The sequence below is a fragment of the Coffea arabica genome, chromosome 11e (genome assembly GCF_036785885.1).
Source record: "Coffea arabica cultivar ET-39 chromosome 11e, Coffea Arabica ET-39 HiFi, whole genome shotgun sequence".
NCBI classification, from domain to species: domain Eukaryota; kingdom Viridiplantae; phylum Streptophyta; class Magnoliopsida; order Gentianales; family Rubiaceae; genus Coffea; species Coffea arabica.
In genome coordinates this window covers 14,250,357-14,266,108 of record NC_092331.1, presented here as the reverse complement: position 1 = coordinate 14,266,108, position 15,752 = coordinate 14,250,357, and the positions used below count along the sequence as shown (strand labels likewise).

The following is a 15,752-nucleotide window of genomic DNA, read 5'->3' as shown; positions in this document are numbered from 1 at the left end:
TCTTCTTTTGCCTATGAAACCTGTCCACCCAACTACGCAATACTTTCTTAGTTTTTCTGCCACTTCGTTTCTTCAAACCCGTTGGAGTCACAAAATGGCCAGCTAAAGAAGACAAAAATTTATGTCTATGTTATGCGAAATAATTTGTTGAGAGGAGAAGAACAGAAGGAGCTTGTTGAGAGAAGAAGAACAAAAGGAGCTACAGCAACAATGTATTGTGTTCAGAGAAAATCCACTACCGCCATTTTCTTCCCACATCTTTTAAGTTGAAAGAGTTTTAAAACCCGCCGATCGTACCAAAAGTTGATTTTCAAATTTTGATTTTGAATTTTTCATACCCTTAATGGCCAGACCAAACGGAGTTAAAAGTTCAGCTTGTATTGAAGCAACAATCCTCTACACTCATCTCCATTTTGTTCGATTTCGTTTTGGCCGTTGATGATGGGCCCACCACATCTTGGCCATGAAAAGTTTACAAGCGGTTGTCTGACAACCGCTCCAGCCCCTTGTCCGATTTTTAACTACCCTGCAATCCTGTATCAGAATATAAAGTATCCCCTTTCCCCTATGATTGTTGTATTGCAGGGGATTGTCAGAAACTATCTTCCCGTTATAAGCAAAGAAAGTGTCTATTTATGTGTCAACTGCTAATAGTCTATATGCAAATAGCTTTTCTTATTGTCCGAGTATGTTTCTCAACTCTTTTTGTTTTCTCAATTTTGAACAAATGTATGATTCAAGTATTCAAAGTGATATCACATGTTTTGCCTTTACATCTGCTTTCTATAAATCATGCTCCACTTCATTAAATCACCAAATTTCTTTTATCCTTTTAACAATTTCCATAGCTCCTTTGGTTCTAACGAAGAAAAATTACTCCCCTCTTATATCATTTCTGTTGTCCAGAGTCCTTTCTAACAAGTCTCCAAAATATTCACCACTATCATAAGTCAAGGTTCATTATCACCAGAATTTCTATATTCCTCCCCCCCCCCCCCCCTCCCAAACTTATGTTCATTAGAGTCGAGAATCAAAGTTCAATATATGTAAAAAAAGGGGAAACTTCGGCATTGTTTGGGAAAAAAAATTACACATACAAGTTAAATCACTTTTCATTGCCTATGCATTTGGTCGAAGAAAATGGATCTTAGAAAGAAAAGATGACCGCTTTGATCCAATTTTATGACCAAAAACATGTATCACTAAAATGGACAGTCACGGAGAAAAGAGAGGTGGAAACAAGCATAAGAAGTTGGATTTGGTACCATATTCTCATTGAAGCTCAAAATTGACGCTACATATCCACGACGAGTAATTTGGTGCAGACCATACCTGCACACAAATATATTGGATGACGTAGTCTAAACTACAGAATCAAGTCAAAATTTCAGTGGCAGAAATGAGAAAAGAACTCACAGTAACTAGTCCTTCGTCTTGAAACATGTATTTTAGGCCTTCCTGCACTAGTTGGTGGGCCTGACAAACTAGGTCAAGCTTGTTAATATGATTGAACTGGAGAAAGAGACAAACAGTTAGCACAAGATGAATGATAAAGTGCACACATTCACACATGGCTTACCTCAGAAGTAACCCTGGATCCAAAGAGCCAGCCTGCTCCTCTTGGACTGACTGCCCATGTTTCAATATCTTCAGGGCCACTCCACATGAGGGCACAGAAGGGCCCTTCATGGGGAATTTCACATTTCCTTTTGATGACCCTAATCTGCCAGGCCAATAACAAAACAAAATGTCAGTTCTTTAACCATACCAATAGTTATGAGAAGGAGAAAAGTTTCAGGAACTCGTACTTCAATAATAAAAAGGTATTAGAGAAAAATATCAACCACTGTTGTCAAGATCAGTTTATCAGCAATCCTATAGTCCAAAAGTTCCAAAGAATCCCCATGCCACAAAAAAGTACTACAAGTACGTAAACAAAGCAGAGAATAGGTAAAATGTCATTAACAGACTGCTAAAATTCCATGGTTACCAAAAACTTCAACAGGAAAGGACTTGAAAAGCTGTAAAGCAATTAACTTCCTAGTTTTGTATGAAAAGTGACAAAAAAGTTGTAGCTGTTGACTCAAGGGCAAGCTCTGGAGAAAGAAAGCATTTATCTTTGACTATTGCACAAGACTGAAAAAAAGCCCATTGAACACCTTCTGCTCCATTGCCAAATTACTTCATATTTTGGAGTCGATTGGTGGTAAATTTGGTCTGAACCAGCCCTTTACCAATAAATGCAAGAATACAGTCCAACAAATCGGACCTTATGAAAACAAAGAGAGGGGCAGAGTTTCACAATCCTCCCTTTCAGTAGATTTATGAAAGGTCTCTTGTGATTGTTTCTCCAAAGGAGTTTTAGCACACACCGCCTTGTTGACATGTCTATGAAGAGAAGAACAAGCCCAGAAAATAACTAGACTTCGCCCTGTATCATTATTGGGTTGCTGATCATATTATCACGAAAGTACAAGTGGCATGCATCGCAAACAATGTAACAATATACCATTTCATAATCAGTACAATTTTCTCTTTCTGTTCTCTGCAGGATTGGCAGCTTAATGATGCCCTAGTAATGTCCAAAACATCCTACATAAGATAACAACTGGATCGTGATGATATAGAGCAAGACAAAGAGCCAGAAAATATGACAGGATTATCAACAATTTCTGTAGTTATTTCTTGTGGATTGGGGTGGATCATCAAACTAAAGTTATTTATTTCCTAAATAAGCAAGATTTCCAATATACTTCAAAGCATGGTAAAACAAAAGTTGCACAAATATCATGTGCTATACGTGCAAATTGCCAAGTATTTTTTTCTCGCTTAAAAAACCAAGAAAATATTTCTCATCAAAAAAGATGCATGACGTGCCTAGTGCAGCATGAAGCTGCAGGAAAATATGCACAATAAGTATGATGAGTTTGCAGAACCCAAACCTGGTCAATAGTTCTAATGTCCGGAGAAAGGCCACCATGGACGCATAGTACCTGGGATTCATGAAACATCTCAGTAGAGTAGAAATCATAATCAATATACATTAAGCAGTAACAGGCAGACCCCCACAAAGACAGTGAGGGAGAGAGATGCAGCCAGCTTACTGTTCCATCTATAATAGCTGACGGTGTTAGATAGTCAAAAACGTCAGTGCAATACCGCCGTGCATTAGCATTTCCATACTTTCTCTGGCATTCATCATAGAATCCATACACCTATAAAGATGGAAAATGAATGTCCTCAGAACTTTGCACTAAAGGAAGGTGAAATACCTATAAATAGGGTGTACGTGTTTTAGAAGCACTAATTAACATGTATCTCAGATTAACAACGAAGGAAACACTTTCCATGATAAATTTAATGAACAAGCTATCAGGATAGAAAGCACAACATGATTAATCATCTATTTGGAGCCTTGAAGCCACCATCCTAACCAAATAAAGATCACTCTTTTCATCAGAGAAAGCAAAACAAAGTGCCAGGCCAATTACACCAGACAACCCAAAAAATTTCTCAAAAAGTTCTAGTATTTGTACCCAAAGTTCCTCAATGACTTTAGTTCAGAAATTGACCCTAAAAAACTAGAAGAGAGGGGGAAAAAACCAAAATCTCTCTGAGATATAAGACTTTACTTCAGAAATTGACCATAAAAAACTAGAAAAGGGGGGAAAAATCATAATCTCCCTCAGATATAAGGTTTCTGTCTTCCAAGAACTTTAAAAAGCTCAAAAGGAGCATAACTCCAAAGAATATCACGCAGATCCAGGATTACATACAACAAAATCATATCATGTGACACCAATGGAATTCATTCCATCTATCCACTGTCATAGGATGAATAACACTGGAGAACTAACAACCTCTCAAGTAAACAACAAAGATTTTTCCTTTTCTTTTTTTTTTTTTTTTGGAAAAGAGGGGGGGGGGTATACATTCAAGCCAATAATTCAACTAGACATCTTGCATGGATGTGGTTCAAGAACAGGGGTTGCAATCCATGCTTCTACATTGTGGAAACTGGAAACATACATGTTGGGAGAGAGACAGAGAGAGAGAGAGAGACCTGGGTTAGTTGTCTGCTTTCATGGTTTCCACGTAGTAGTGTAATATTAGCAGGTATCTGGCAGCAAAATAGAAATCATGCCAATGCATAAGCAACATGTCATATCAAATGTCATAGTCATAAACTAAGTCAAGCAGTAACTATGGGAACACTGAAATAGAATTTACTACAGCAACTTACTTAGAAGGAAAAAGTGTCCACTTGTTGTGTGTGTGTGTGTGTGTTGGGGGGGGGGGTAAGGAAAAAGAAAACATTACCTGACATAACTTAAACCCTTATTAAACCCAGAATGAAAATCTTTTCCAGTAATCCTTTTTGTACGAGTCAAATCTTTCAGAGTTAGTCAAAACTGTCTCTGGTGGTACCACTATAGGGTATTAGCAGTTTTTTGACAAAGCTAGACAGAAAATCAGTAAAATTATTGTAGAAAAGCTTTAGCAATTCTTGGGAAAATTGGCAAATTCCTCAGCTGAAGCAAAACATAATACTCATACTAATGTTTCGGCAGGAGTTATGAACTCATTATTGAAATCGTTAGTGGTTACTTTTCACAAAATAATAATCCCAGTGGCTGATGAAAGCTAATATGTACAAATACTCAGAAATACTTCATGTATTCACCATTGCTAGACATCAATCATCAGATTACTGGCATCAACACAGGGGTGAGCAAATTCGGTTCTTACCGAATGCATAACCGATTTCAAATTCGATTCGGTAATTTGAAATCGGGTATTTGGTAATTTGGTACAAATTCGGTACGTACCAAATTCACCGAATTCTAATATGGTATGAAATAGGTAATGAGATTATGAATTAGGTAATAACCGATTTCGCATTCAAATTCGGTAATTGAAATCGGGTACCGCATTACCGCATTCGAATTACCGAATTGGTATATAAAATTATATAATATATAGATAAATGCTATTTAGTATTAGTATATACTACTAATACTTTATTATATTATATAGGTAAATGCTATTAATAATAATTAGTATATGGTATTATCAATTTATCATCATATCATGTACTTATAATAATAATAATAATGTACAATATATTATTTTAGTATTTGTTAATTGTTATATGACTATAATAATACCAATATATAGTAATACATAACAATATAAGATAACTATAATACTTATTATTTTATACATGAGTAACATGACTAGAATTAGATAATAATTAACACATATATGTATAATACTAAATATTAAACAATAAACATAATTAGTAATTAGTAATTAAATTTAGATATTGGTAATTTGATACATCATTCATGTTTGAATTATTGAATATTTGAATGCGTAATCTCTAACTTGCAAGTATTAGTGTACTCTACATATTTAACATAAAAATTCATATTATCTATTCACTAATCTTAATTCTTAAGACTTTAAGTATAGATAAGACAACTAAGTAATTAGCAGTGTCAGTGAATGCATATGAATTGTAAATCAATGTACTAGTGTATTGACTTTCACAATAATGTATGTAAGTAAATAAGTTTTATTTTGATTTGAAATAAATTATAAGTTTGTAAGTAATATAACTTATCACTACTCATTGTAATTTGTAAGTTTGTAACTAATATTACTTATTATTAATCATTGTAAATTATAAATTCATAAATTATCACTAATCATTGTACAGTCTAAGGTTTATTCTAGTTTAAATTAATCGCTTTTTATGTGTTCCTTAAATCATAGACTAATGATTTTAGGCATAAGTTATCAAATAAGTTAAAATTCATATTATCTATTTACTAATCTTAAGGCTTTAAGTATAGACAAGACAACTAAGCAGTGTAAGACTGTAAGTGAATGTATGTGAATTGCAAATCAATGTATTAGTGTATTGACTTTCACAATAACATGTGTAAGTAAATAAGTTTTTATTTTGATTTGAAATAAATTATAAGTTTGTAACTAATAACTTATCACTAATCATTGTAATTTGTAAGTTTGTAACTAATATTACTTATTATTAATCAGTGCAAATTATAAATTCATTGTAACTACTAACTAATATTGCTTATAATTAATCATTGTAAATTATAAATTCATAAATTATCACCAATCATTGTATAGTCTAAGGTTTATTCTAGTTTAAATTAATCACTTTTTATGTGTTTCTTAAATCATAGACTAAGGATTCTAGGTATAAGTGATCAAATAAATGCCAATTAAACCACAAAATGATTAGAACATAAGTAATGTGTTCAATTATGAATAAATTTAGGGGATCAAATCAGTAATAATTTATAAATCATAGATGAATTCGGTTTAACCGAATTCATTACCGTTTTCGAATTTGAAATCGGTTGCGGAATGAATTCGGTCATGCCCAATTCGGAATTGAAAACGGTTTAAATTTTTACAGGTAGAATAACCGAATTCATTGCACCGAATTACCGAATTTGCACCGAATGCACACCCAACATAATCATAAAAATTTCATTCTGTTCCTTAAAACTAGTTAGCAATGCTAAGTACCACATGATTGATATCTAAGACTACTAAAACCAATTTCTCAGTCCACAATATACACATCTCCCGTCATAATCACTAACATCAATCCATTAATCTCAAATCAAACCCTTACTTTAGTATGCAAGTATACAATAATTGGGTATTTTATTTCGAGGTAAATTGATTTGATCTCAACTAAAAAGCCAAAAATCAAAAGCATCATACAGAAGAGTCAATGGCTACCACTGTAATTGATAAATTTTACTTATATTTGGTATTTGGTGCTAATTGCGGGAAGGTGGAGCAAAAAGTGCTTAAATGAAGATTTTCTAGTGAAAACATCCAATTTTTGCACGTGGGTGCAGCTAAGCTCACTGTTCAAAGTCGGAAAGTCGGGATTGATATGGGAAGATCTCCAAATCTGAATCAATTTCCTTATTTGATAGCTATCATGTCCTTCCTGATTTCGTGGGATTATTCTAAAGTGATTGGGAGAGTTTTTAGGAAATTAAATTGTAATAGGAATTTGATTAGTATTAGAAAACCAATTAATTAAGAGGAAGCCAAAAAAAAGGAGAATTCAATAGATCATCTTGGAGGTGGGACCAAAAAGAGAGTATTCTTACTTTGCCTTTTTCCTTTTGACCGATTTTGAGAGAAAAGAATTAAAAGTTTCAACAGATGCTTTTTCGCATGACTAGATCTCCATTAATGGAGAACTAACTTCATACTTCTAGACAAAGAATAGCTGAAGATTGGGTTAACCAATTACTGTGTGATCTAAATTATTTTAATTACTTTTTTTAATCATTAGTATTTGTATGTTTTCTATTTTTCGTAGCTATGATTATTGTGTATGATTGAATAGTACGCGATATTTAATTATTCACGTAATCTATTTGCTAATTAGAGTGGTTGAATCCATAATTGTTTGACGGCTCTAATCTCGGTAGCGACTGGCATAATTGGATTTGTGCCAGGGAAGCGTATAATCTAATTTAAATAAACCCTCGTAGCGTGTTTATTGATTAGAGCTGGGTTTCTCTAGTTTTTAATGCAATTAGGAAATTAAATCATATGGTCGTACGTAGGGTTATCTCTAAATTAGGGAAATAGTCAATGGTCGTACCTTGACTATCGAAATAGTAAAGAGAAACTAATTGTCAGATCGTATCGGCAATTAAAAACCTATTTATTAATGAATGTTGGAGTTATATTTGAATCAATGATCAGTTACATGAACCATCTATGAAGTGTGTCCTTGGCTAGAGTTTTTTCCATTAATTGTTTTTCTTAATTATTTTTCACAGTTGATTAATTTGGTTAACAATTCATTAGTATTTAATTCTCAAAACTCCTGTTTCTCTTTGACTTGAAAAAGAGCGAATTGTCGCCATGTCCCTGAGGCAATGACCCTACTTGCCACTGTCTACGAATTAATAATTTGCTGTCAACTAGTCAATTCTGGTATATCAGATTAAGCAAATTCTTCGAAACCAGGATGAATCAAATAACTCATTGCACATCTAGAATCCATACTCCAGTACTTGGAATTGATTGTTGACTGTCTTTGATGATAATTAGTTTTATTATTGCATAGGCTAGACACCTAACAATTTTTAGCGCCGTTGTCGAGAACTGGTGCCTGATTTTTTAATTCCTTTTTGAGTTAATTTTATTTCATTTCAATTTTATTTTTTATCGTATTTTTGCTAGTGTATGTCTCGTTCTTCCCGCACAGGTGAATTAATATACGGCCCTGAGATTGAGAAGACAGCATGTAGACAAAGACAAGAGACCAAGAAACACAAAGAAGGACAGTCATATACTGCAAGCGATTCATAACAAGAAGAGTATATGATAGCAAATAACAGGACACTAAGGGAATTGACTGCTCCTGACTTAACTCAACAGCCACTTTGCATTACCTTCTCTAATCTGAATGAAAATACTTCTTTTGAATTAAAATTTGGATTAATTCACTTCTTACCTTCTTTTCATGGTCTTTCATGTGAGAGCCTCATCAGCATCTACAAGAATTTAAAGTAGTGTGCTCAAGTACGAAACCTCCAGAGATAACTGAAGAGCAGATTAAATTATGAGCATTTCCTTTCTCTCTCAAGGACTCGGCCAAGGATTGGTTGTCCTACCTGCCGGCAGGAAGTATTACCACCCGGGTTCAAGTGAAGAAGAAGTTTTTGGAGAAGTACTTTCCCGCCTCCCGAGCTGCTAGTTTGAGAAAAGAGATATGTATCATTAAGTAGCAGTCAGGGAAAACCTTATATGAGTACTGGGAGTGGTCCAACAAATTGTGCATCAGATATCCCAAACATTAGGTAAGTGACTAGTTGTTAATTCAATATTTTTATGAGGGTCTTACTTTTTCTAACAGGAACATCATTGAGGCCGCAAGTGGTGGAGCACTGGTGAATAAAATCCCTGAAGAGGCATGGGAGTTGATTGAGGAAATGGCGCATAACTCGCAACAATTTGGCCCCAGAGATAATATTCCCACTCGTCGAATGAATGAGATGGAAAGTTTGTCTATTCAGCAGCAACTGTCGGAGCTGATTTCATTTGTCCGATAATTGGCTGTAGAAAATACACAACAAGTTAAGATTTGTGGGATATGTACCAACATAGGATATACTACTGATATGTGCCCAATGCTCCAAGAGGAGAGTCTTGAACAAATCAACATAGCTGGCAACATGCCCGCACCAAGGAAGCAATATGGTCCATACTCTAACACCTATAACTCGGATTGGAGGGATCATCCGAACTTGAGTTACGGAGGGAACCACCAACAAAATTTTGGTTAGAATAGATTGCTAGGATTCCAGCCTCAATATTAGCCGAAGGCCCATTCCTCATCCTCTAATGGAGGAAACTCTTTGGAAAATCTAGTCAAGAGTTTGACGGAAAGTACCACCCCTCCAGCAAAGTACTGCTCAATTACAACAGGAGACAAGATTTGGCATGAAAAATCTGGAAAATCTGATAAGCCATATGGCAACTGCAATCAACAATTTAGAGTCTCACATTTTTGGGAAGTTGTCATCTCAATTCGAAGCAAACCCAAAGAACGTGAGTGTCATGACCTTGAGAAGTGGTAAAGAAGTTGAAGGGTCTCGGCCAGTAGTCCCTAAAGATAAGAGTGAGGAGCAAATATAAAAAGAATTTGAGAAAAAAAGTGGAAAAAATTCAAATCTCAAGATAATTTCTGACTATCGTGTGAATCATAAGTCTAATCCACCACCTTTCTCTAGTAGGTTGGAGAAGCCGAGAAAACAAAACAAGGAGAAGGAGATGCTAGAGGTGTTTCACAAAGTGCAAATAAACATTTCTCTACTGAACACGATCAAGCAAGTGCCCAAGTACGTAAAGTTCTTAAAGGGTTTGTGCGTCAATAAAAGAAAGTTGAGAGGAGATGAATGAATTGTGGTAGGAGAGAACGTATCAGCAGTGCTGCAAAGGAAGCTACCTCCAAAATGTAGAGATCCAGGTATGTTCTCAATCTCATGTGGAATAGGGAATAATAATATTAGAGATGCAATGCTAGATTTAGGAGTTTCTATTAACGTGATGCCTAAATCAATTTATGATTCCCTAAATAGGACCTTTGAAAGAAATAGGGATAATAATTCAATTAGCTGATCGTACATTTGCCTATCTAAATGGGGTAATTGAAGATGTTTTAATACAAGTAGATAGATTAAATTTTCCTGCTGAATTTTATGTGCTTTACATGGATGATAGAAGTGCTCCAAATCCATCACTCATTATATTAGAAAGGTCATTCTTGAGTACTGTCCACACTAAGATTGATGTTAGTAAGGGTACTCTCACACTGGAATTTAATAAAGAAATAGTCCACTTTAATATTTTTGATACAATGAAACATCCTGTTAACTCTCATTCTGTGTTTGCAATTCATGCTACTAATCCCTCAATGCAAGAATTTCCTGAATTCGATTGTAGGGGTAACTCCAAAATTGCTGCGAACAAGTATCATGGGATGAAAGCAATTTATAAGGTGAAAATGAGTAAGAAATTAAAGAAGATGGTTGCACCCAAAAGCTAATTGGATCCCGGAGGAATGTCACTGAATACAAGAAAATTTGAATTACATCCAGATTGAGGAGTGGTGTTTAACGTCTAGCCAAAGACGTTAAAGAAAGGCGCTGCTTGGCAGGCAACCCAAGGCCCTTTGTTTTAGTTTTCTAATGTTCTTGGAGTTTTTGTTAAGTGTTAGTTGCGTTTAGTGATTTGTTGCTTTTGTGGCAGGAATCTAGTAGTTGAGCGTGCCCGCATCTAGTGATCACACCTAAGGAAGCAATTTTTAATTTGACGGACAGAAGACTACCCACTAGTTAGGCATGCCCACGTCAAGTGGTCATGCTTAAGGAACTTAATTTTCGAGAATTGGTCAGAAGACTCCAATAATTAGGAGTGCCCACGTCAGGTGGTCACGCTTAAGGAAGTTAATTTTAGAGGGTTGGTCAAAAGAATCGAGGGCAGTTAGGCGTACCCATGTCGAACGCAGTGGTTCAACAACAAAAAAAAAAGGGAGGCTGCCCTTTTCTTTCACTTTCTCCTCTTTTTCTTTCTTTTTCTTTCTCTTCTCCCTCCTCTGTTCTTCCTTTCCTGCTGCCGCTGCTATCTCTCCCTCTCTTTGCGAATGTACGCGGCTGCCAATCACCGCTTGCACGCCATCACTGCTGCTTGCCACCACCCATAACCATCTCCATTTCCGCTATCTGTTGGCATCTCCGATTTTGGTTTGGGGCAGTGAAGGTCCACCATATTGGCTTCATACCACCATTCCCACCTATGCCATAGCTGTTCGAGACCCTCCATTACGTGCTCAAGAAAGTTTTTTTTGTCCTTTTTATTTCATATTCTATTCTTTATCTCTTACATTAGGGATAATGTAAGATTTAAGTGTGGGGGGAGCAGTATATTGATAATATATTGAAAAAGTTCAAGTGTAGGCATTTTGTTGGAATTTTTTTTGTTTGATTTTGTCGAATTTTATCCAATTTTTACCTATATTTATGCATATTTGTGATTGTTCCTGACAAACAATGATTAGATGTCTCAAATTTTCTATTGTTAAGATTTTACATTCTAAGGTGTTAAGTATAACATGGTTAAGTTTAACAATATCTCTTTGGTGAATGTTTGAGAGTTTGTAACTTTTACACTTTTTGGTTAACTTTTCTAAGTATTGTAAATATTTGTTTAGCATTTTTTGTGCAAATTGATTCAACTATTAATCTTAGTTCTCCATGTTTAAGAAATGAAGTAGGCTTGTGTGGTCTTTAATTTTAGTTTTGGTGCTTATTTGAATCATGTTTAGCTATACTACGCTAGATATCATTGCTTAGTAATTGGGAGTGTTCACCACAAATATCGACTTTCGTATCAAAAAGTGACGATAACTATAAGTATATGGTCCTTTAACGATAAAAGTTGAGTAACCAGGTTCCTTCATTTGGCAAATATCGGAGTTCACGTCAAAACACTTAAATGGCTAAAGACTAAGCATTTCCCCTGGAAAAAAAAAACACTCAAGTGTGGGGATATTCGAGAAAAGAAAAAAAAATGTATATGTGCTAGTAGTGAAAAATATGGAAGTGTTTGAATGAATTGTTAGCCCGCTGATCCTTGAATTTTAATGTTGAAATTTTGCTTAATAGTTGAACGTTTTGTTAATGGATGCTGGTTAAATATTTTATATTCTTAGATTAGTTAGTCATGAATTGGAAGAGTCCCTGATCTTGAAAACTAATTGGAGAGATATTTCTTGAAAATTGCCACTAATACTTGACATGTGTTTTAATTGTATCATGGCAATAAAAGATTTCAGCAATAGCCATTGTTTGAATTTGATTGCTTGATTTGTTGTTCTCATGCTTGAAAACAAGCATGGTTTAGGTGTAGGGGAAATTTATAGGTTACATTTCTATCATTAATTTTATGATTGTTTCCCTCGTTTAGATTACCAAATATTATTTTAGTTGATAGATTTTACTTATATTTGGCATTTGGTGCTAATTGTAGGAAGGTGGAGCAAAAAGTGCTTAGATGAAGATTTTCTAGTGAAAAATATCCAATTATTGCATGTGAGTACGCCTAAACTGACTGTTCAAAGTCGGAAAGTCGGGATTGATATTGGGAAATCTCCAAATCCGAATCAATTTCCTAATTTGATAGCTATCAGGACCTTCCTGATTTTGCGAAATCATTCTCAAGTGATTGGGAGAGTTTTTAGGAAATTAAATTGTAATAGAAAACTCCTTAGGAATTTGATTGGTATTAGGAGACCAATCAATTACGAGAGAGCCAAAAAAAAGGAGAATTCGGCAGATCATCTTAGAGGTAGGACCAAAAAGAGAGTGTTCTTGCTTTGTCTTTTCCTTTTTGACCGATTTTGAGAGAAAATAGTTAAAAGTTTCAACAGATGCTTTTAATGGAGAACTAACTTCATACTTCTAAACAAGGAACAACTGAAGATTTGGTTCAACAATAACTGTGAGATCTAAATTATTTTAATTGCTTCTTTCATTCATTGGTATTTGTATATTTTCTACTTTTCGTGGCTATGATTATTGTGTATGATTGAATAGTGCGCGATATTTAATTATTCATGTAATCTATTTGCTAATTGGATTGGTTGAATTCGTAATGGTTTGCCGGCTCTAATCCCGATAGTGACTGGCATAATTGGATTTGTGCCAGGGAAGTGTATAATCTAATTTAAATAAACTCTCGTAGCATGTTTATTGATTAGAGCAAGATTTCTCTAGTTTTTAATGCAATCAGGAAATTAAATCCTATGGTCATACCTAGGTTATCTCTAGATTAGAGAAATAGTCAATAGTCGTACCTTGGTTATCGAAACAGTAAGGAGAAACTAATTATCAGATCGTATCGGCAATTAAAAACTTGTTTATTAATGAATGTTAGAGCTATATTTGAATTAATAATCAGTTACATGAACCATCTCTGAAGTGTGTCCTTAGTTACAGTTTTTTCCAGTAATTATCTTTCTTAATTATTTTTCACAGTTGATTAATTTGGTTAATAATTCATTAGTATTTAATTCTCAATACCCTTGTTTCTCTTTGACTTGAAAAAGAGCGAATTGTCGCCAGTTCCTGAGGAGACAACCCTACTTGCCACTGTCTACGAGTTAATATTTTGCTATCAACTAGTCAATTCTGGTATATCGGATTAAACAAACTTTTCAGAGCCATGGTGAATAAAGTAACCCATTGCACATCCAAAATCCCTACTCCAGTACGTGGAATTGATTCTTGACTGCCTTTGATGGTAGCTAGGTTTTTGTTATTGCACAAGTTCGGCACCTGTCACAATTGTAGCTCCTGATACAAGCAGCTAGCTTAATAAGCTTTCTTGAATCTAACATCAATTTTATAAAAAGTAGTCCAAGCATTCCAGAAATGTCGCTCATTCTAAGCATCTTTCGTGGCAAATGAAGCACTATTTTCTTCAGATCAGATCTTTGAAATTGAAGAAGGGGAAAGGAAAGGTAGAAGTTAAGGAAGGTTGGGTGTTGTCAATTAGTGGAGAAAGGAGCCAGGAGCAAGAGGAGAAGAACGACAAGTGGCATAGGGTAGAGAGGAGAAGCGAGAAGTTCTTGTGCAAGTTCAAGCTACCAGACAAGGCCAAGATGGGTGAGGTGAAGGCTAGTATGGAGAATGGTATGCTTATCATCACCATGTCGATAGAGGAAATGAATAAGCAAGAGGTTGAGGCCATTGAAATCTCCAACTAAATGTTTTATGGGTTTCCCAACATTATGGATGTTTAGTTTTGGTTGTATACTAAACAACATTTTTGTGTAGTGTATACTAGTAATATGTTTGAAAATGATTAATTAGAAAAAAAACAAAAGTGTGTAAAACTTTAATTTCTTCTTCTTCTTCTTCTTTTTGTCAATTAGTAGGATTTATGCTATCATATTCTATAAATGAGGGAAAACTCAACTGACTAGTATAAGGGACAATGATCAATTGTGTGTAAAGGGTGAACAGAATTTGTGTATGGAAATGGAGCATCTTTTGATGGTTGGTTTACTCTTTCAACTTTCTATCCATCCTTAACCCCTGTGTGTATTAAGAAGATTGAAGGCATATCTCTTTTTCATTGTTTTATTATCTTTCATCCCTTCCTTCACCCTTTCCATCCTCAATTATCATGCCTAAAATTTGAATCCTGAATCTACTAATGAGGAGAACTCTTAAAGTCCTCTCTTGATTATTGGACTAACTCTTGTGATTTGAAGGCATATCTTTGTTTCTAAACTACTATTTCACACTTTCAAGTATTACAATATTAGAGTTCAAATTCCAACTACACGTATGCATACTAAAGCTCAACATCGAAGAATTTGCCTTTGGGTATAATAATGCAACCTGAAGCCAGTGTTGGTAAATTCAGATCGGACCAATCAACCTTCTTCTCGATTTAGTTAGTAGTACAAAATTGCTTTGGTGATGGAGACTCAAAGCATAGTATGAAGGGTGATAGCCATTGCAACTAGAAAAGTAGTTAAAATTTATGTATTATAACTTACAAATAGAAATGACATATCACTTCAAAGGCACGAAGTTGTAATTGCTAGGGTTTCTATTGTAATCGCTAGGGTTCCTCCATGGCGAACTTGTGGTTGTAGGGCTTGTATCCCTCCTCCCCAAGAAATCTTTTGCAGACATTGTTTCGCAACACCTGCAGAGTGTTGCTCCTAAGGCCTCTAAAGCTTTTAATTTTTCCCCTTAACAGCCTTTAATAGTTCATAAGCCTTCTACCTACAAAGGTAAACCAACGGGTTTTTTTCTCTGAAAATGATATTCATGCCCTTTCCAGCCCTTTTTGCTTCTCATTGGTTGGGAAGTTTCTAAAAGAAGACCGAGTATGGATGCGTTCCAGAAAGAATTTCAAGCGATTGGTTTTCAAGGGGTTTTTTTGCTGGGTTTAATAGATCACGACATGTTCTCATCTAATTCGAGCTTGAAAAGGATTATTTGCGATGTTGGTTGAGGGGCATCTGGTCTTTGCAAGGGCTCGTAATACCCATTTTTAAATAGACACCTTCTTTCTCTGAGAGACCGAATCACCATTAGCTCCAGCGTGTGTATCTTTTCCATGACTTTCATTTCATCTCTTTAATAAGGGACCTTTTT

The 15,752-nt window shown here is 35.0% G+C and overlaps 1 protein-coding gene across 1 annotated transcript; it reads right to left on the bottom strand.

Moving 5' to 3' along the window:
- Positions 1–1,272: 1,272 nt before the first annotated feature.
- On the bottom strand, positions 1,273–4,758 carry LOC113718084 (phytochrome-associated serine/threonine-protein phosphatase-like). Its single transcript, XM_072071915.1, has 7 exons — positions 4,750–4,758; positions 4,064–4,120; positions 3,105–3,215; positions 2,943–2,993; positions 1,580–1,723; positions 1,417–1,512; positions 1,273–1,332 (listed from the first exon to the last, which is right to left on the bottom strand). The coding sequence occupies exons 1-7, from the start codon at positions 4,756–4,758 to the stop codon at positions 1,273–1,275; spliced, it is 528 nt and encodes a 175-aa protein (XP_071928016.1).
- Positions 4,759–15,752: the final 10,994 nt, after the last annotated feature.